At 38.2% G+C, this 22513-nt stretch overlaps 1 protein-coding gene across 1 annotated transcript; it reads left to right on the top strand.

Annotated features, from left to right (window-relative positions):
* The first annotated feature begins 15530 nt into the window (after positions 1-15530).
* Positions 15531-21428, top strand: LOC132518300 (uncharacterized). The gene is made up of 3 exons (XM_060146301.1): positions 15531-15651; positions 17944-19076; positions 20373-21428. Exons 1-3 carry the CDS (start codon positions 15531-15533, stop codon positions 21426-21428), a joined length of 2310 nt encoding a protein of 769 aa, XP_060002284.1.
* The last annotated feature ends 1085 nt before the right edge of the window (positions 21429-22513 follow it).

Genomic DNA, 22513 nt, shown 5'->3' with positions numbered 1-22513 from the left:
AGGATGAATGTGTAGAAGCCATAACTAATATTTTATGGAAAAATTTTTTAAAAGTTAGAAGTCTTCAATGCAAATGTGAGTTTCTGAACTTGTACCAGTGAAGGTATTCAAACATAGCATAGATGACCATTTGACTGGACTACTGCTGAAGATATGTAGGCATCAGGTGGGTGTCTACAAATTTTGAAAACATTTTACTTTTCATCAATCATCGTTTTTTGAAAACTCAATTTAAATGTATTTGTATAGTATATGTTTTCTATTATGTAAATAGATTTTTGTTTGGAGAAAGTCATTTTAGTTATCTTTATCTTTTTTTTTTTTTTTTTTTTGCAGTAGGCGGGCCTCTCACTGTTGTGGTCTCTCCCGTTGCGGAGCACAGGCTCCGGACGCGCAGGCTCAGAGGCCATGGCTCACGGGCCTAGCCGCTCCGCGGCATATGGGATCTTCCCGGACCGGGGCACGAACCCGTGTCCCCTGCATTGGCAGGTGGACTCGCAACCACTGCACCACCAGGGAAGCCCCTATCTTTATCTTTTTTAGAAGCAAAGAAGTTACGTAAAAATCATTTCAGGGAAAAGAGCTCTAAGGAAGTTTTCTGGTTCTCCTTTCCCATTGTTGGATGCTCTTACAGATGTAGTCTTAACACCAAAAATATTTTTTACCATACATCTCAGAATAAAATTATGCATATTTTATTTACAACCTTCATTATATTTTTTCAAAAGATTGATTTTGAGCTCCATAATAAAGATGGCATCAATTTATATTCTCTGATGAGTTCTATTTTATTTTTTTGAAATGTTTGCTAGTTGTGTTTCACAGTACTAGACAGTTTAGCATCTAATTCAACTTTTAAGCTACATATATTACTTTGGTCCTAAATAGTGAAAAACAGTCCATTGAGGGTATATTATTTTGAACATTTTTGTTTTATCTTTCTTATTTCCCATATTTTTGGCCCACTGTAGAGAAACATTAGTCCACTAATGATAGATACAGATGGTGTCCATCTGGCATCCATCTCTAACTCTAAAAATGGAGGCATAAGGATACTCTGAAACACTAGACTTTCAAAATCAGATGTGAGCTAACAGCTCAAAGAAAAAGTTATTTGATCCATTCTGATTTTTTTTTCCATAGTCCTCATCTTATATTACAACAAGATTAGAATAAATTTTTTTCTAAAAATAAGAGTTGTATCTTTAAGGTCACCACTTCGTCCTGTTCCAAGCCAGTTAACAAATATCAAAATCATTGATATCAACCAATCTTCCGGTTGGGGCTTATCTCAAAAATTTCTCAGTAATCACCAACATTTGAGACATCTTCCAAAGTTTTGTTCTTAGTGTATCAGTTCTTTGAATAAGAAAAATTCAAGTATCTCAGACAAGAATGAAACTAAATAAAATAGGATAATCACTGCTTCACAAAATCTCATCCTGCATTGGGTCCTAAAGGAGAAAAATGATCATGTTTCTCATCAGGGTCACCAGTAATCATAACTATCATTTAAATTCTATTTGGTTTATTTTCCCAAGATAGGATATACCATGACAATGCCCTTCAGGGATACTGTGAAGATATAAAAAAAGCTTCAAAAGAATTTTAGGTGTTCCCAGAGGAAGTGTTAACATAAATACAAAGATATGCCATGCATTTAATAAGAAAAACAGGCCTACACATTTCAGAAAGAAAATAAAAAACAGGAACAAATTCTTGAAAAAAACATTTTTGTGTAAACAATATGTAAGAAACAGAATATCAATAGCAATAATAACTTTAGTAAGCTTAATAGGGATGTTTTGAATAAATATCTAAAGGAAAAAAATAAATTATGCTGTTGCCAATGTAAAGTTTTTTTAATTGTCAGATTTTTATATATATTTTCTCATGTATATGTGCTGGCTTCTATTAACAATTTTGCTACATTTAGAGATTTTACTGTATGTATGCATGTGTGCACTTTAGTTCTTCAACTTCAAAGAAGCTAAAAGTTATCTTTTTAACTAATATTCCCATATCTCAACAATATATAAAGGCATAATGTTTTCTAGGCCTGTATCATGTGTTTGTCACTGTGTATGACAGAAACAAATAAGCTAAGTCCAAACCATTTGCTAATGAATGAAAAGAAAGAAAGCAGAAACCCTGGATATTGTTCTCACCTTGGTCTAAAAGTCAATTTGGGGAGACATTGATTGGGTCCATCACATACCCTTTATAGATGAAGAAACTAAGATCTGAAGAGGTCATGTGACTTGCTCAATGCCACAGAAAAGGCATGCAGAACACTCTTTCACTCATGAACTTTGTATAACAGAAAAAAATGGAAATCTTGCAATATTCTGGTGAAAGAATTTTTAAAAACATGCACACAAATATTTCTTCATTAGCTTGTATCCCTTGCATCTCTGTTGTGCTTAGGATAGTAACTGCCATGCATCACAGAGTTAGTAAATATTTACTGAAAACATAAAGAAAAATTTAAAAATAAGTACAGAAGCATTGGGTCCTTTAGTGAACACTTACCAATGAATCTTGAAAACCTCACTGCATGGTTGTTGTTAATATTGAAGAACTTGAATTACCAGGAAAAGATCTAGTTTTAGTCAGTATTTTTTTTTAAATTGGAGTATAATTGCTTTACAATGTTGTGTTAGTTTCTGCTGTACAATGAAGTGAATCAGCTATATGTATACATATATCCCCTCCCTCTTGAACCTCCTTCCTACCCCCCACCCCATCCCACCCATCCAGGTCATCACAGAGCACTGAGCTGAGCTCCCTGTGCTATACAGCAGGTCCCCACTAGCTATCTATTTTACACATAGTAGTGTATTTATGTCAAACCTAATCTCCCAGTTCATCCCACCCTCCTCCCCCCCACCATGCCCACACGTCCATTCTCTACATCTGCATCTCTATTCCTGCTCTGCAAATTGATTCATCTGTACTATTTTTCTAGATTCCACATATATGCATTAATATACAATATTTGTTTTTCTCTTTCTGACTTACTTCACTCTGTATGACAGACTCTAGGTCCATCCACATCTCTACAAATGACCCAATTTTGTGCTTTTTTATGGCTGAGTAATATTCCATTGTATATATGTGCCACATCTTCTTTATCCATTCATCTGTCAATGGACATTTCGGTTGTTTCCATGTCCTGACTATTGTACATAGTGCTGCAATGAACATTGGGGTATATGTGTCTTTTTGAATTATACTTTTCTCAGGGTATATGCCCAATAGTGGGATTGCTGGGTCATATGGTAATTCTATTTTTAGTCTTTTAAGGAACCTCCATACTGTTTTCCATAGTGGCTGTATCAATTTACATTCCCACCAACAATGCAAGAGAGTTCCCATTTCTCCACACCCTCTCCAGCATTTATTCTTTGTAGATATTGTGATGATGGCCATTCTGACTGGTGTGAAGTGATACCTCATTATAGTTTTGACTTGCATTTCTCTAATAATTAGTGATGTTGAGCATCTTTTCATGTGCTTCTTGGCCATCTGTATGTCTTCTTTGGAGAAATGTCTATTTAGGTCTTCCACCCATTTTTTGATTGGGTTGTTTGTTTTTTTAATATTGGGCTGCATGAGCTGCTTCTATATTTTGGATATTAATCCTTTGCCAGTTGGTTTGTTTGCAAATATTTTCTCCCATAATAAGGGATTTCTTTTCACCTTGTTTATGGTTTCCTTTGCTATGCAAAAGCTTTGCTTATTTGCTTATTTTTGCTTATTTTTGTTTATTTTGCTTATTTTTGTTTTTATTTCCATTTCTCTAGGAGGTGGTTCAAAAAGGATCTTGCTGTGATTTATGTCATAGAGTGTTCTGCCTGTGTTTTCCTCTAAGAGTTTGATGGTGTCTGGCCTTACATTTATGTCTTTAATCCATTTTGAGTTTATTTTTGTGTATGGTATTAGGGAGTGTTCTAATTTCATTCTTTTACAGACAGCTGTCCAGTTTTCCCAGCACCACTTATTGAAGAGGCTGTCTTTTCTCCATTGTATACTCTTGCCTCCTTTGTCATAGATTAGATGACCATAGGGGCATGGGTTTATCTCTGGGTTTTCAATCCTGTACCATTAATCTATATTTCTGTTTTTGTGCCAGTACTATACTGTCTTGATTACTCTAGCTTTGTAGTATAGTCTGAAGTTGGGGAGCCTGATTCCTCTAGCTCCATTTTTCTTTCTCAAATTGCTTTGGCTATTCAGGGTCTTTTGTGTTTCTGTACAAATTTTTTGTTCTAATTCTGTGAAAAATGCCATTGGTAATTTGATAGGGATTGCATTGAATCTGTAGATTGCTTTGGGTAGTAGAGTCACTTTCACAATATTGATTCTTCAAGTCCAAGAACATGGTATATCTCTCCATCCATTTGTGTAATCTTTGATTTCTTTCATCAGGGTCTTATAGTTTTCTGAGTACAGGTTCTTTGCTTCATTATGTAGGTTTATTCCTAGGTATTTTATTCTTTTTGTTGCAATGGTAAATGGGATTATTTCCTCAATTTCTCTTTCTGATCTTTCGTTGTTAGTGTATAGGAATGCAAGAGATTTCTGTGCATTAATTTTGTATCCTACAACTTTTACTAAATTCATTGATTTGCTCTAGTAGTTTTCTGGTGACATCTTTAGGATTTTCTATGTATAGTATCATGTCATCTGCAAACAGTGACAGTGTTCCTTCTTCTTTGTCAATTTGGATTTCTTTTATTTCTTTTTCTTCTCTGCTTGTCATGGCTAGGACTTCCAAAACTATGTTTGAATGATACTGGTGAGAGTGGACATCCTTGTCTTGTTCCTGATCTTAGAGGAAATGGTTTCAATTTTTCACCATTGAGAATAATGTTTGCTGTGGTCTGTCATATATGGCCTTTATTATGTTGAGATAGGTTCCCTCCATGCCCACTTTCTGGAGAGTTTTTATTATAAATGGCTGTTGCATTTTGAGATGCATCTATTGAGATGATATATGGTTTTTATTCTTTAATTTGTGAATATGGTGTATAACACTGATTGATTTGCATATATTGAAGAATCCTTACCTCCCTGGGATAAATCCCATTTGATCATGATGTATGATCCTTTTAATGTGTTGCTCAATTCTGTTTGCTAGTATTTTGTTGAGGATTTTTGCGTCTATGTTCATCAGTGATATTGGTCTGTAGTTTTCTTTTTTTGCATTATCTTTGTCTGGTTTTGGTATCAGGGTGATGGTGGCCTTGTAGAATGAGTTTGGGAGTATTCCTCCCTCTGCAATTTTTCAGAAGAATAGGTGTTAGCTCTTCTCTAAATGTTTGATAGAATTCGCTTGTGAAGCCACCTGGTCCTGGACTTTTGTTTGTTGGAAGATTTTTAATTACAGTTTCAATTTCATTACTTCTGATTGGTCTGTTTATATTTTCTAATTCTTCCTGGTTCAGTCTTGGAAAGTTGTACCTTTCTAAGAATTTGTCCATTTCTTCCAGGTTGTCCATTTTATTGGCATATAGCTGCTTGTAGTAGTCTCTTATGATCCTTTGTATTTGTGTGGTGTCAGTTGTAATTTCTCCTTTTTCATTTCTAATTGTATTGATTTGAGTCCTCTCCCTTTTCTTCTTGATGAATCTGGCTAAAGTTTTGTCAATTTTGTTTATCTTCTCAAAGGGCCAACTTTTAGTTTTATTGATCTTTGTTATTGCTTTCTTTGTTTCTATTTCATTTATTTCTGCTCCTTCTACTAAATTTGGGGGTTTTTTGTTGTTGTTGCTATTCTTCTCCCTCTAGTTGCTTTAGGTGTAATGTTAGATTGTTTGTTTGAGATTTTTCTTGTTTCTTGAGGTGCAATTGAATTGCTCTAAACTTCCCTCTTAGAACTGCTTTTGCTGGTCCCATAGGTTTTGGGTCATTGTGTTTTTGTTGTCATTTGTTTCTATGTATTTTTTAATTTCTTCTTTGATTTCTTCCGTGACCTCTTGCTTATTTAGTAGCATATTGTTTAGCCTCCGTGTGTTTGTGTGTTTTCCAGTTTTTTCCTGTATTTGATTTCTAATCTCATAGTGTTGTGGTCAGAAAAGATGCCTTGATACAATTTCAATTTTCTTAAATTTTCCGAGGCTTGATTTGTGACCTGAGATGCAGTTTTATTTTTTTTTAAATAGAGATTTTATAGTATATTTTGGAAAGATTTTCATTTGAAAATGCTTAAAAACTTTATTTACTTAAATGTGTAAGAAAGTTATCTTGGAAGCCTGTTACATTGCACATCTTCTGCAAAGAAGCCAGAACAATGAAAAATTATGATAAATATGTTAAATAATATAAACAATAATTTAAGGAATTATTATGATAATGCAAACACTGAAAGTTTCTATTGACAACTGGCATTCTACATAAAACAACGGGGCTGGAAAATATTGTTTTGCTAATTCATTTTGTTTTTTTCATTTGTTTGTTTTTGTTCCAATATACTACTGCACTTTATTTTTATTCAGTGACAGGAATGTCTACCTAGATAAGCATCATTTATTTTAAAAGAAAGGAAGAAAGAAAGAGAGAAGAAAAACTAAAAGCATGAAAGTAAAAAGGGTTTTTTTTTAAAAAAAATATATGACCAAAAGCACAAAATAAGCTAAAAAAAAAAAAAAAGCAAGCTTTGTGCTGATGATTCCAGAAGTGTTTGAAAGCATGGGTCCTGGAGGGAGGCTGCCTAGTTCTATGTCCTGAAACTGGCTTCCTGGTTGCATGATGTTGACAAATGACAAGACCTCTCCATACTTGACTTTCCTTTTCCCTAAAATGGGTAATAACAATACCCAACTGTTAAGACAGATGTGAGGTTTAAATAAAGTGATTAAAATACTTTGAAGATTAAATGTGTTTAAACAGAGCTTTAACAATGCCTAATAAATAATAAGCAGTGCATGTTGTCAGTATTACTATTATATAAATCTTCAGTCTCAAAGGAAGCATTACTACTATCACCATTTTGAGATAAAAGATAAAAAAAAAAGTGTCACAAAGCAAAGATAGTGATTTTGCATCTTGTCTTCCTAACCCTAATATAATTCAGCCTGCCAGACACTGGAGAGAACAGAGGAGTTAACCCAGAGCTTGATAAAAGCAAAATGCATACTTTATCCCTGATAAGTATTTGACAGATGTGATTGTGGATCTGACCAAATCCCTCTATATTTGGTACAATTTCTTTACTCCAATTATTATAGGATGACAGTGACATAACTTGAGTATAGATGTGTCAAAAATAAAGCTGATGGTCTCCAAGTAGGATGAACCTCCTCTTGAGAAAAACCTTTATATGTAGACTGGACCACTATCTGCCAGGAATGCCTTAAGGAAGAGATATGTTGGGATGTTCTGAAAGATCCCTGGCAATTCTAAAATGTTCCAAAAATCCATTCAACTTGGGTTACATATAATCTCTGATTGAAAAAAAAAAAAAAGCAAATTAAATTAACACCATAAACAATATCGCAAAAGATTCCCCAGCTTTTAAAAGAGCCAACTCTTTTTAAAACTACAAACACATTAACTGTAAGAAAATATACAGGGAATTCCCTGGCAGTCCAGTTTTTAGGACTCTACACTTTCACTGTTGAGGGCCTGGGTTCAATCCCTGGTCTGGGAACTAAGATCCTACAAGCTGTGTGGCCAAAAAATATATATGTATACACAACTGCTTACAAGTTCATCTTATCTATTCCCTAAAGCATTTCTAATCTATGGTTGTGAAGAGTTAGCTAATAGGTCCTACACTGAGAACATAAAAATAAAATAAACAAGAACTAACTGTAGCGCTTTATGAAGACTTCTCAGACATTTTACAAATCCAGATGCCTTCTCCCTAAATTGAACTGAGTAAGATATTGCTGAAGAATCAAATCATTTTGATGGTGCATCTACTCAACAGACAGTTGTCTCTCTTCAGAAAATCACTTAATGATGTTTGGACTATTTCCACCTGTCAGCCCTGCCCCATGTGAGAGCTAACTATTTCTCCTTGTCAGAGCTGAAAAATGCCAATATTTAAGGTCTATCATCCTGAAGTGGCTAAGTCCACACTGAGAGAGTTTTACCATCTGCTGGCTCTCTTCCTTCCCTGATCACTGTGCTTAGGAAAAGAAAACATGTGTACATGTGTATGTTTTCCAAAGCAAATGAGAATGAACTTTCAAATTAAATGCCCTTCAGAAACAAATTTACCCACTTGAGCTTTGCTCACTGGCTGAGGCAACTGAAAACCAAAACAGGATGTTTTTCTGAAAGGAGTGGCTGGCTTACCTTACTTTCTCATTATAAAGAGCAACCACCCACATGCGTGTTACTGTTTTGCTCCAGAGGAAGGAGGGGATTGGGGGATATATGTATACATATAGCTGATTCACTTTGTTATACAGCAGAAACTAACACACCAATGTAAAGCAATTCTACGCCAATAAAGATGTAAAAAAAAAAAAAATCAATGTAGGTCACTTAAATCTCAAAAATTAAAAGTCCTTCAAAAACCCTAACGTTTTTCAGGGATCTCTGACAACTGTTTGGTCCAATTTCTAATGTTTTTTCATGTCCTTCACAAGTGACTCCACCCCCAAAATTGGTTGTATTCTTTTGTCATCTTCTTAAGAATGAAGCTAGTGTTTCCCTTTAGTTCCAACAGTCATTCCAGAAATCTCTAACAAAAAATATCTACTGTACAGTCTTCTCTGAGGTGGATGCTTTTATCTTCACTTTGTACAGTAAAAAAAGGTAGCAAGCGTTGTTGGTTGGCTCCAAAACAAAGAAATTCAGGGAACCACATTTTCCTGGCATTTCTGAAAAAAATGCTGAAAAACCCAGAAGAAAAAGGCCTTAAGATTTAGAATCTAGTTATAAGGCAGGATTCAGGATATACTCTGAGGCAGAAAACTAGATGAATGTCCCATTCTTTCTAATTTTTATTTATAAGAATATTTTTATTATTATAAAAATATTCCAGCTATTGTAAGACTTAGGAGAGGGCCTTCAGGCTATGGCATGAAGAGAGTGGCAAACAAACCTGCTAGAGCTTTGGCTAAGAAGAGCAGAAGTCTGAATCCTTCTTGCCTGAGACACTGCCATCACCCCTCCCCCTCCCTCACCTCCCACCCCACTCCCACCCTCCCCATGCCCCGCTCCTGATCCAGCTCAGCTCAGTCTGCAAAACTGGTAGTTTTACCAGAGAGAGTCTGTCCATGGACACCAGCAGAAGGATTCAGGAGGGGATAGGCAAGGGATTGGGGTGGGAGTGTGAGTGGGGGGCAAGAGGGTGAATCCCACAGAAAACAAAAAGGGAAAAGGTGTAGCTTTGCCAGTCTAAAGTTGAAATCTAGTTAGGGATCAATACTGGATCAGCCAAAAGTTTAATCAGAGATCAGTTCATGTATGTGAGAGAGCCATAGATGTACTAGATAAGACTTGGCTGACCAGAAAACTATGTACGTATGCAGAGAAAGCCAGAGTAGCCCTGCAGAAAGAAAAAGCCAAAGCAGACTTCAGAACTTGCTGAACATTGAATGTGCTCTTCAACCACACACAGTTATATTAGTAGAGGGGAGAAGACTTATGGAATTGAAGCATTTGAACACAAGCTTGACCCAAAACACTAGGCTATGCAGACACAAGGGTGAGCCTTAGGAAGCCAAGCTAAAAAGAAAAATAAGAATAAAAAACTGACCAGACACATCAACAGTCATATACCAGAGGGGACACAAATTCTGCAACAACAAAAATTCAGAGACAAAGGTCAGGATCAATAGTTACTATATTATTTTAAATGTTCAGTTTTCAACAAAAATATTTTTAAAAAACATATAAGGTAATGGGAAAGTGTGACTCAGAAATAAAAGCAGTCAACAGACATTGACTTAGCAGGCCCAGATGTTAAATTTAGCAGATAAAGACTTCAACACAATTATTATAAATATGTTCAAATAATTAAAAGAAACTATGTTCAGAGAATGAAAGGAAAAAGTGATAACAATTATTCAACAGATAGGGTATCTCAGTAGATAAATAAAGGCTTTTAAAATGGAATTGCAGCATCCATTATTATTATTTTAAAACTTAAAATGCCATTGATAGTCTATTTATTTTATTTTCTTGCTTATCATACTTTTGTGAACGTAAAATAGTATTTACAAAAGGTCCCCTGAAACCTATTAACCTATTTTCCAAATAATTGGCTTGAATCAAACACAATTTTTTTTTTGCCATGAAGACTTACAGGAACATATAATCCTTGTGGTTGAGGTGGGAAGGCAAGATTCCAAAATTTCATTTGAAAATTTAATCTCTTTTCCAAAGAAGCAATTTCAGGTTAACAAAAACTCTCAACTCATGATGTCACTAATATTGTATTAATAGTACATGCTATCAAAGACAGAAATGCATTCTGAAAACCACCCCAGTACACTAAGGAGACATCATCTACTACAGTCCCTTACTTTCTCATTATAAAATAAAATGAGTAGGTACCCACTCCTTCACTTTATAAATGATGCCAAGGTCCAGAAAGTTAAAAAAAAAAAAAGTGTTCAAGTTCACAAAAAGAATAGAAAAATCAAAACTAGAAGTTAGATTTCCTGATTTCTAATCTAGTGCTTCTAAGGTTATTCTTGAAGTTCAGGATTTAAAATCTTTGGGATGCAGTAAACATATTTAAGTGATTTAAGAATAGCTTTAGATTACCAAGAACCCAGTTAGATTATGATTAATATTATGATAAGCGTACAGGTCTCAATGTTTATTCGCTAATGTTTATTAAGCCAGGCATTATTCTGTAACATTTTATGTGTATTATCACACTTAATATTTTCATGAGGTACTTATCTCATTTACAAATGAGAAAACTAAAGCTCAGAGGTATTAAATAATTTATACAATGGTAGAAGTAGAAGAACTGAGTTTACAATAATAATCACAACTAATTATTTTGGGCATTTACTATGTGTTGGGCATTCTTCTAAGCACTTTATACACAGGAACACATTTAATTCCCATAATAAACCTGTAAGGTAGTTACTCTCAGTTTCCTCATTTTACAGATGAGAAAATGAATACACAGAGAGCTTGAGTAATTTTCCCAAGGTTATACAGGTAATAAGGAGTGATAGCAGGATTTGAACCCATGCAGAATTTCAACCTAGCCAATATGGACTTGTGCTACATAGCCTCGCTCTTACCTACTATCCTCATATTACTATTTGAAAGCCAGATTTTTAAATCACTACATTGAAAGGCCTATCATACCTCGGTATTTTTCTAGTAGTTGTTGGCTCTCTCATGGACCCTAAAAAGCAGTCTATGAATTAAATAGTTTAGGATAAAATTAACATGTTCTAACATTGGTTGCAATGATAAAAGATATTCTTGCTCTGAATTCCTCTAGCATCAGTGTCTATTGTAATCAGTGTCTTTTAAAACAGTTATTACTGACTTGTTTACATAGACAAGTCTGGGATTCATTTCCATCTCTAATATGTCATGGTGCTATGTTTAACATATATTTTTTTAGATAATTATTGAAGCATTAATTTTGAGTAGTTATATTAAAACAGAGAAAAAAATACTTTCATGGCTGATTTGATTATTTACAAATAGACATTAAGCACAAAAAAATGCAATTGTATTGTAAGGAATAACTCTATGTTTTCTATGGAGATAATAGTAAGATTGAAGTGTATTTGAATAAGATTTTTAAAGTTAAAATATGAAAGGAAACACGAGTCAGGGCAATATGAGTAATTTTGCTTATTATATTTCAGGCTACATTAACTAACACCCTTACCTCCAAAATTATTTTGGAGAATTAATAAAAAAACAACTGATATATAAAAGATGAATGACTTTGGGGCAATTAATTTAATTCTGAGGCAAGAGAATAGTTTTCAGATAGACTTAAGATACTATTTCTTACTAGTTTTGTGGATCTCAATCACTTACAACGTATGTCAAACGGTCTTTTAAAGTATGCCATTCTTTTCTATTATAACTTTTCCATTCTAGTCTGTCAATATTTGTCCTAAGAGTCCATATGTTTCCTACTCTACAGTTTTTCAATCCAAGGATTCTTCTCTTTTAATTTTTTCTTTATATTTTTATTCCTTTGTGTTTCTTTCCTTTGAAATTGCATCTTTCCCCCCTTCAATCTCCCTCCTTACCCAAAATACTGCATCCTTCTTTATAAGATTTTTATCACCCCTTAGTTATTTAAAGTTTTCAGATAGCAACTAACATTGTCTACTGTGTTAATTTAAAAAAATGTTTGCACGTACATTATCTCATTCATTCTCATAACAACAATGTAAGGTATGTATTATTATTCCCAGTTAATAATAAGGGAAAAGATACTCTTTAAAGTTAATTGAACTGCCCAGAATCTTTATGCTGAAGGTAACAGAAGTAGATTTTTAACCCAGATATATTAACTCCAAGCCACATTCTTTACTACACCAAGATGGCAGAGAAGAAGAGCTGATTATTTACTTGATTAAATATTAATCTACATGTTTAATGACAATCTGCTATATGCTCTGGACTTTAAACACAGTGAGAGAGCCAATTATTCAATCTAATAATTATTGAGAACCTACTAAACAAAGCTGTATATTGCACAGAGCTTGAAGCTGAAAGAGAAATTAAGAAATTAAAATCCATACTCCCTCTCTTAAAGAGATCACACACTAAATGATAAAGTTGGCTATGCATGCATGAAAAGAAAATAAATGCCTGATATTAAGTGCAGAATGATGCCTTTAGATAATTAAATGCCACAGGAATTTCATGAAAAAAATAAAAGATCACTTTGAGTTAGAAGGTAGGAGAAAATGTAACGCACGTGGATGGACCTAGGTGGACCCTAAATGATGGTGCTTTGCAGAAAAGTGGACAGCACAGAGAAAACATTCTAAGAAATGGAATGGGTCAGGATACAGAAGAAAGTACAAAGGCATGTCAAGGAAGTTTTAAAGATCCATGAAGACATAAGTAATGGCTACTACTAGGATGGGGACATAAAAATATTACCAAGTGCTAAGTTATCAGAAGAACTGTAGATCATATGGAAGACTGAAAATGTGAAACGCACCAACGGTTCCAAGCATATACAATAGCTAGCCAAAATGCAGCAAAATTATTTTTAATAAAGCTGAACTTTTAAACAGAAAAGAGCAAATTTTAGGTGTCAGAAATGAAGCGAAATTTCAAATCTGTATCAAGTTGGTAATTGCATTATATTTGAGGCTTGGGACCTGGGATGGTTAGTAAAATCTTACAAAGATCTAGGCCACAATCATTGTGCAGGGCAGGGAGTTGGAACAGGTCTTCTGAATAACTGAGAAGCAGAGAGCTGCTGTGCCATTAACAGGAACCAGAAATACTGCATCACACAGTAATTTAGCCCAGAACTGAGTACTCCCCTCCCCACAACAGTAAGCTATGAGCAGGGATAGTGTCCCCCAGGAGAAATCAGATCCCCAAATCTGAGTGACACACAGAAGTGTAGCCCAAATACATACCATATATATGATACAGAAACAACAGACTGAGAATATAACATAAAAACTGGTCCTGAGCTACTAAAACCCTTCCTGTCTGGGATAGGAAAGAGTTTGTTATAATTGAGAACAAGCAAGAAGGCAAAGGATGGAATAGAATCCATAAAACAAGAACAGGATATCATTAAAAAAAAAAAAAAGGTCGACTGGGAAAAAATATGAAATGTCCAGGATTTAAGAAAGATGTGCTCCCTTATCTAGAAAAGGCACACAGGGAATTCCCTGGTCAGGACTCCTCTCTATCACTGCCGACGGCCTGGGTTCAATCCCTTCAATCCCTGGTGGGGGGAACTAAGATCCCACAAGCCATGTGGTGCGGCAAAAAAAAAAAAAAAAAAAAAAAAAAAAGGGCACACAAAATCCAGTAGGGTAATATAAAGAAATTTACTCATAGATATATCAAGCCTGGAAAATACTTTGCCATTGTCTCTCTGTTCATTCTCAGTCTTCTCAGCTTCTGTAAAATTTTATTAGCAATACACAGGAGCTAATCCTATATGGAATGTGTTTTAAGTTTTCCTTAATAAACTGTATTCTGGGTGATAGCCTCAGTTTTATCTTCAAACTGACTATCTATTCAGATGTACTTAAGTTGATCCTTTAAACTATTTAGTATGTATTTTACAATTCAATTACTATATATATGTATATATACATATATATATATATACACACATACATATATATTTCCCATTCAAGAATAGGGTTAAAAAAAGACATTGTAAGGTATAAAAGACTTTAAAAGTTTACTGGTAAAGACACTTGCTGAAATAACTAGTAAAGGATGTATTTCAACACAAAGGAAAAAAAAGAAATTAAACCCCCCAGAAAGGGAATAACAAGAAACAATAATGAACAACGGAATTAGTCAAATAAAAAGATAAATGGGACTGGGTGAGGGCATCACCAGAACCAAGAAGTGCTGTGAGGTACTGTAAATATTTGTTGTTAAATTAAACAAAATAAGTATTGAATTACATAAATAACTATATTTTTAGGATTTAAAAGCAAGGTGCAATAATGATAATACAATGGAAAAGATGGCAGGTTTGGAGGGAGATTAAAGCACTCAGGTTCTTATACTTGTTAAGGGACTGATCATCTTTAGACTTTTCTGAAAAATAGTAAAGTTGTGTGCATTTAGATATTTTAAATATTTTGGGAAGGCCATTAAAATGAATGTAATAGTATATATAACTTTGAAGCCAGAAGAAGAAATGAAGAAAACTTCATTAATCCAACACACTCAGAGAAAGAAAAAGCAGTCAATAAATAGATTAAAATAAAATGATCAAAGTAAGTGTAAATATATCAGTACTTATAAAAATAGAAGATGGGTGTGTGGGCAAGGAGGAGCATCTGAGGAAGATTTCCTTGGGAAAGTAGTGCTGAGATTCCCAATTCCTCCTTCCTAAGAGTGTATGTGTGCATGTAGTAGGAGGGTGGTGAAATGATGAATGATTACCCCCTTCCAGCTAGAAGGGTTTGGCTTCAACAGGACACCCAGAGTGCTTCTTTTCCCAGGGACTGAGGCATGACTCCTGCTTGAGACATTGCCAAGTTGCAATTGAGACTAACTAACAGTGGTCCTGGAGGCAGGAATGTGCTGCTGCCCCAGGACTGGACCACCCTCCCAAGGGTCTGTATAGGTCTAGGTTTTATGGCTATTTCTCTCGGACCAGTTATAGACCACATGGACAGAGAGCAGGGCTAGGGCCATTTTAAATACTACTCTAGAAAACTGCCTTGAGAGAGGAAGAATGAGGGGGATCAGTAGCATGAGCTGTGTGGTGCAGACCACCTGCAAAGTAAAGGCTGTAGGAGGACCCCTAAATGTGGGGAACAGAATGCTCTGCCTGATGCTTGACAGTTACAGGTGAAAGATCCAGAATCTCAGATCCCACAAGAGTATCAGCTTTAACCATCTGCCAGATGCAGAGAGCACAAAGCCACCCAACTAAGAAGGAACTGCCCTATCTCATCCTTCCTCCCTTCCTCACTGACAGCCCCCACGAAATGCTGGCAGACCAAGTAAGCAGCTATCAAAGAAAAAGTGGGTATCTTTTAATCAAAAGAAAATGCTTTTATTAGAATAAATACTGGGGAAAAACAGACTTTTGAATAAAAAGCATCAGTGGGGATTAAGGATATAACATAATGATAAATGGAACAAACCACTAAGAAGATATATTCATCGTGTAATTTTATGCACCTAACGATGTGATATTGAAATACTTCAAATAAAATTAACAGCATTATGGGCTTCCCTGGTGGCGCAGTGGTTGAGAGTCCGCCTGCCGACGCAGGTGACACGGGTTCGTGCCCCGGTCCGGGAAGATCCCACATGCCGCGGAGCGGCTGGGCCCGTGAGCCATGGCCACTGGGCCTGCGCGTCCGGAGCCTGTGCTCCGCAACGGGAGAGGCCACAACAGTGAGAGGCCCGCGTACCGCAAAAAAAAAAAAAAAGAATTAATAGCATTACAAGAACAATTCGAAAAAGAGTCTCACTAAATCCTTCTTAAAAAGTGATACATCAAAAAGCATAAAATAAGTACAAAAAATAATTGAATAATATATTCATCTATCAATCAAATAGTTGTATGAGGGAATTTTGTGTCTTAAAAAATAAAGAATACACATTATTTTCAAGAATTGAATATTTATTTAAATTGCTGAAATGCCAGCATAAGAAGGAAGTTTTAGCAAAATCCAGAGATAATATAATGTAGATCATATATTAATCTATGAAAGATAGCAAAAGAAAATTTTTTACTATATTACTCTTAAAAATTCTAATTGAGTTATGGATTAAAATGTATTTATGCTTTAAATATCTAGAGATATAAAATACTGGAAATGGTACAGATTAAAACTCATCTAAACTATTATTTAAAAGGAAATTTATAGCCTTCAATAAATACATTAGGGGAAAATGGAAAAATAACGAACCAACATTAAATTCAAGAAGCTAAAAAGGAAAACTGAGTAAATTCAGTGAAAATAGTAAGAAAATAACAGAATTGAAATTAGTGAAGTAGAAAGTAAAGTAACATTGTGGGACTCGAGAGACATTGTTCCAGCTAATGATTAAGAACTCTGCAGACAATAGGGGCTTCTTAGACAATGGGTGAATTTCCAGGATGTCCGGCCCCCTTCCGAGAAGGAGGGAGATAACAAAATGTAAAAAAGGTGTCTGTCAAAGACCAATCAGGCAGCTGGGGAGAAGGAGGGAGATAACAAAATGTAAAAAAGGTGTCTGTCAAAGACCAATCAGGCAGCTGGGGACAAGTTCCCTCTCTGGTCCGAGCCTAAGCCGGGACCAATCAGCAGGAGAACACAACCAAATCTATAATTTACATACGGGGAAGTGGGAACCTATAAAACTGACATATTCGCGCCCAAAAAGGTTCCTTCTTCGACCTCCTGCGTGAGGACCAAGGAACCCCGGTGCACCGGCCTTCAATAAACCTCTTGCGTTTTGCATCGACTTCCGACTCTTGTTGTTTCCTGGGCGAGTCGAAACTCCTAGGAGACCGCGCAGGTCTAACATTTGGGGGCTCGTCCGGGATTCCACTCGCCCCGGACCACAAGAACATCGGGAGTTGGAGGTACCAGGTAAGCTCGAGCTTGATTGTCTGTTTGTCCCTTGTTCTTTGTGGGCCATTATCGGAGGAAAGCTGTAAGAATCGGCTTATTATGGAATCTGTATCGGACCCCTGGCTAGGCAGACGTGCTAATAGCCGGCGTCCATGAGCCCTAGGGGACGCCCTGGTGGCTCATCTGGAAGGAGAGGCAAACTCTGTCTCCCCTTCACTCGGTTTCGGCAGTTCCCTTGGTGATAACTGCCATCTGAAGAAGTTTCGGTTTTGAAGCGAGCTCGCGGTGGCCCATGCGTATATGTGTTTCATGGAGTTTTAACTGTTTCTGTATTGTGGTCTATTCTTTTTCTCTGACGGACGACAATGGGACAAACTGTGACGACTCCTCTTTCCCTTACCCTAAGCCATTGGACCGAAGTTCGGGCCAGAGCCCATAATTTTTCGGTAGAGGTGAAGAAAGCAGAAAGAGCAGGCAGCCCGTGAAAGAAGACGAGATAAGAGACAAGAGAGGAATTTAAGTAAGATACTGGCCACTGTGGTTGGAGGAAGAAATATAGGGGATAGAAATGGGCAGGAAGGGCGAACGGCAGACAGAAGGCGACCATTAGACAAGGACCAATGTGCCTACTGTAAAGAAAAAGGACATTGGGCGAGAGAATGCCCTAAGAAAAAGAATGGAGGAAGGCCAACCAGAAACAAAATCTTAACATTGGAAGAAGAAGACTAGGAAAGTCAGGGCTCGAACCCTCTCCCCGAGCCCCGGGTAACTCTTAAAGTGGAGGGGGAACCTGTTCAATTTTTGGTAGATACCGGAGCCCAGCACTCCGTCCTTCTCCACTCAAAAGGTCCTATCTCAGCTAAAAGGTCATGGGTACAAGGAGCCACTGGGAATAAACAATATTCATGGACCACACGAAGGACAGTAGATCTTGGGATTGGACGAGTAACCCATTCATTTTTGATTATTCCGGAATGCCCCTATCCTTTGCTGGGAAGAGATTTACTCTCCAAAGTAGGGGCTCAAATCCACTTTCAGCCAGAAGGTTCCACCATAACTGATAATAAAGGAAGGTTACTTCAAATATTGACTATGAAATTAGAAGATGAATATAAATTATACGAGCAGCCTTCATCCTCACGAGTTAATGTTACAGATTGGGTAACTCGGTTCCCTCAAGCCTGGGCAGAAACTGCCGGAATGGGGATGGCCAAAAATCGGCCCCCGGTGCTAGTGGAACTCAAGGCAACTGCCACCCCAATAATGGTCCGTCAATACCCCATGAGTAGAGAAGCCAAAGACGGTATCCGTCCCCATATACAGAGGCTACTAGACTTGGGCATCTTAATAAGATGTCAATCAGCATGGAACACCCCTCTCCTGCCGGTAAAGAAACCAGGAACAAATGATTATCGGCCGGTGCAGGATCTACGAGAGGTAAACAAACGGGTGGCAGACCTCCACCCCACAGTTCCAAACCCTTACAACCTCCTGAGCACTCTTCCACCTCAACATACGTGGTATACTGTTTTGGACCTTAAAGATGCTTTTTTCTGTTTAAGACTGTCTCCCCTGAGCCAACCCTACTTTGCCTTCGAATGGAAAGATCCAACATCGGGAATGTCTGGTCAGCTGACATGGACACGGCTACCTCAGGGATTTAAGAACTCCCCGACCATCTTTGATGAAGCCCTCCATCAGGATTTGGCATTATATAGAGAATCAAATCCCCAGGTAACATTACTCCAATACGTTGATGATATTTTATTAGCTGCTGAGACCCAAGAAGATTGTATCAAGGGTACTGAAAAACTGTTAACGGAACTTGGAACCCTGGGATATAGAGCCTCAGCCAAGAAAGCACAAATATGCCAACAACAGGTCAGTTACCTGGGGTATCTATTAAAAGGGGGGCAAAGATGGCTCACGGAGAGCAGAAAGGATACGGTGGCCCAAATTCCGGCTCCCAAAAACGCCAGGCAGGTTAGAGAATTTTTGGGGACGGCCGGATTCTGTAGACTATGGATTCCAGGGTTTGCTGAGCTGGCAGCCCCATTGTACCCCCTAACCAAAAACAGCACTCCTTTCGTTTGGGGCGATAAGGAACAACGGGCTTTTGACCAAATCAAACGAGCTTTACTTTCAGCTCCAGCCCTAGGACTGCCAGATGTAACCAAACCTTTTCATTTATATGTGGCCGAAAATAAGGGCATTGCAAAAGGAGTATTGACTCAGAAATTGGGTCCCTGGAATCGCCCAGTTGCTTATTTGTCAAAAAAATTGGACCCTGTGGCATCAGGATGGCCCACCTGTTTAAAGATAATCGCTGCAGTGGCCGTTCTAGTCAAAGATGCTGACAAACTAACTTTAGGACAAAATCTAACGATAACAGCTCCTCATGCCCTGGAAAATGTAGTCCGTCAACCACCGGATAGGTGGCTAACTAATGCCAGGATGACCCATTACCAAACCCTGTTGCTAAACTCAGATCGCATCAAGTTTGCTCCAGCCACAGGACTCAATCCAGCCACCTTGCTACCTGATCCTGACTTGGAAGGCTCCACCATCATACATGATTGTCAGGAAGTACTGGCCGCAGCACACGGCAGTAGGCCAGATCTGATGGACCTGCCCCTCCCTGATGCTGATTTCACCTGGTTCACGGATGGGAGCAGTTTCCTGGAGGAAGGTAAGCGTCGAACTGGGGCAGCCGTGGTAGACGGAAAACAAGTCATATGGGCAGCGGCGCTACCACAAGGGACCTCAGCCCAACGAGCTGAATTAATTGCCCTGACGAGGGCATTAGAGATGGCAGAGAATAAAAAAGTAAACATCTACACAGACAGTAGATATGCGTTTGCTACCGCTCATATCCACGGTGCCATTTACCAACAGAGAGGGCTACTAACTTCAGGTGGCAAAGAAGTTAAAAACAAAGACGAAATCATGGCTTTGTTGACTGCACTCATGCTTCCTACTAAAGTCAGTATCATCCACTGTCCTGGACATCAAAAAGGAAATACCCCAATAATTAGGGGAAATAATATGGCTGACCAAGTGGCCCGAGAAATAGCATCGGGAGAAGTCATTCTAGGACTGTCAGATAAAGTTCCTGAAAAACCAGGCCGTGATGAAGAAATCATCCCGGCCACAACAAAAGGAACTTTGTCCCCTCAGCAAGCAGAATCCATGTTACAACAGATGCACAGATGGACACATTTGGGGACTAAAAAGATGGTAGCCTTGTTACAAAAAGCCGGGTACGAAACCCCTGGAATGACAAAATTAGCTGAACAAATTGTGCAGGAATGCGTCCCATGTCAACAGGTAAATGCTCAAAAAGGGAAACTTGAAACTGGAAGGAGACTCAGGGGGGACCGCCCAGGAACTTACTGGGAGGTGGACTTTACTGAAGTGCGTCCTGGAAGGTACGGTAATAAATACCTTTTAGTTTTTGTAGACACTTTTTCAGGATGGATAGAGGCTTTCCCAACAAAGAAAGAAACAGCTGCTGTAGTCGCCAAGAAGATTTTAGAAGAAATTTTTCCTCGATTTGGAGCACCAAAGGTAATAGGGTCTGATAATGGTCCAGCCTTCGTCGCCCAGGTAAGTCAGGATGTGGCCAGATATTTGGGGACTGATTGGAAATTACATTGTGCATATAGACCCCAGAGTTCAGGTCAGGTAGAAAGAATGAATAGAACTCTAAAAGAGACCCTAACCAAATTGTCCTTGGAGACTGGCGGTACAGATTGGACGGTGCTCCTTCCTTTAGCCCTGTTCCGGGTTAGGAATACACCTTCCCGGTACCATCTTACTCCTTTTGAGGTGCTATACGGGGCCCCACCTCCCCTTCTCACCTTAGGAGAAGAAATAAAACCAGACTGTCAAAATAACACTGACTTGTATGCTAGGCTATTGGGACTCCAACTGGTCCAAAAGGAGATATGGTCCCAACTCGCCGAGGCCTACCAACCGGGAACACCGGGAGAAACTCATCCTTTCCAAGTCGGGGACTCCGTATACGTCCGTCGGCATCGAACCCAGACGTTGGAACCTCGATGGAAAGGACCATACACCGTCCTCCTAACCACCCCAACGGCCATAAAAGTGGACGGCATCGCTGCCTGGATCCATGCTTCACACGTGAAAGCTGCACCAGCGGCGGCATCATCAGGATGGCAGGCCCAAAGAACCGACAACCCGCTCAAACTCAAGCTTCTACGAACCTAAGACTTATAATTTTGGTTTTACTGCCTTTACTGACTGTAAGTGATTTTAGCCCTCACCTGCCCCAACGTCTAACTTGGCAGGTAATTTCTCAAACTGGAGATATAACCTGGTCCATTAGCCATACTGCCCCTCCCTGGACCTGGTGGCCAGACCTTTTTCCTGATGTCTGTAAACTGGCCATAGGAGCTCCCTTTTGGGATCTAGAGAGTTATTATGATCAGCATAATGCTCCGTCCCAACTTCTAACTAAAGCTGATTACTCCGGAGAGGGTTGTAAAAACCAGGTCCGAAGAAGTTGGCTCAGAACCCTCTCCTTCTATGTATGCCCCGGGTTCCATCGCCCCCGATCCCTGAATTATAAATGTGGGGGAACTGAAAATTTATATTGCCAAAACTGGGGATGTGAAACCACAGGAGATACTTATTGGAGACCCACCTCAACTTGGGATTTTATTACAGTAACAGCCAACTACACTCATACTTCTTATAGGGGTCCCCGACCCATCGCCCCCGAATGTTCAGGATGGTGCCACCCCCTCAAAATTTCCTTTAGTAATCCTGGAAAAAGAGATAAAAAATGGGTAAATGGCCACTCATGGGGCATTAGATTTTACAAGAATGGATATGATTTGGGAATATTAATGACCCTTAAGCTAAAGATTGAGACTCCTGCTCCTATATCAATAGGCCCAAATCCCGTACTTGGCCCCCCTTTGCTTCCCCCGGCCCCTTCAGCTACGTCAACAAAGAATGAGACTAATGAAACCTCTGGATCCAAAGAACCCACAGTTAAGCCTGGGACTCCACAGGATAGGATGCTTTCTTTGGTGCAGGCAGCCTTTACGGTCCTTAATGCTACAAACCCGGAGGCTACAAAATCATGTTGGCTCTGTTATGCTGCCCCTCCCCCTTATTATGATGCTATAGGATATAGTTCTAATTATACTAATGTCAGCTCCCCGGACCATTGTCGATGGAAACAGAAAGGGAACAGTAAATTAACTCTGTCTTCGGTTTCTGGAAATGGTACTTGTATAGGAACACCTCCCCAGTCCCATCGACACCTTTGTCATGATTTCAGCCTC

Source organism: Lagenorhynchus albirostris, chromosome 3 (genome assembly GCF_949774975.1).
Source record: "Lagenorhynchus albirostris chromosome 3, mLagAlb1.1, whole genome shotgun sequence".
Lineage (NCBI taxonomy): Eukaryota > Metazoa > Chordata > Mammalia > Artiodactyla > Delphinidae > Lagenorhynchus > Lagenorhynchus albirostris.
The sequence above is the reverse complement of the archived record's forward strand: the minus strand, read 5'-3'. Positions and strand labels throughout refer to the sequence as shown.

Bases quoted from the DNA above. Each gene is read 5' to 3' on its own strand.
- LOC132518300 (XM_060146301.1), top strand. From the start codon at position 15,531: ATGCAGAGAGCACAAAGCCACCCAACTAAGAAGGAACTGCCCTATCTC. The intron at 15,652-17,943 runs GTGGGTATCTTT...AGGGCTCGAACC, and splicing joins AAGCAGCTATCAAAGAAAAA to CTCTCCCCGAGCCCCGGGTA. The intron at 19,077-20,372 runs GTCAGTTACCTG...TTGTCCCCTCAG, and splicing joins CACAAATATGCCAACAACAG to CAAGCAGAATCCATGTTACA.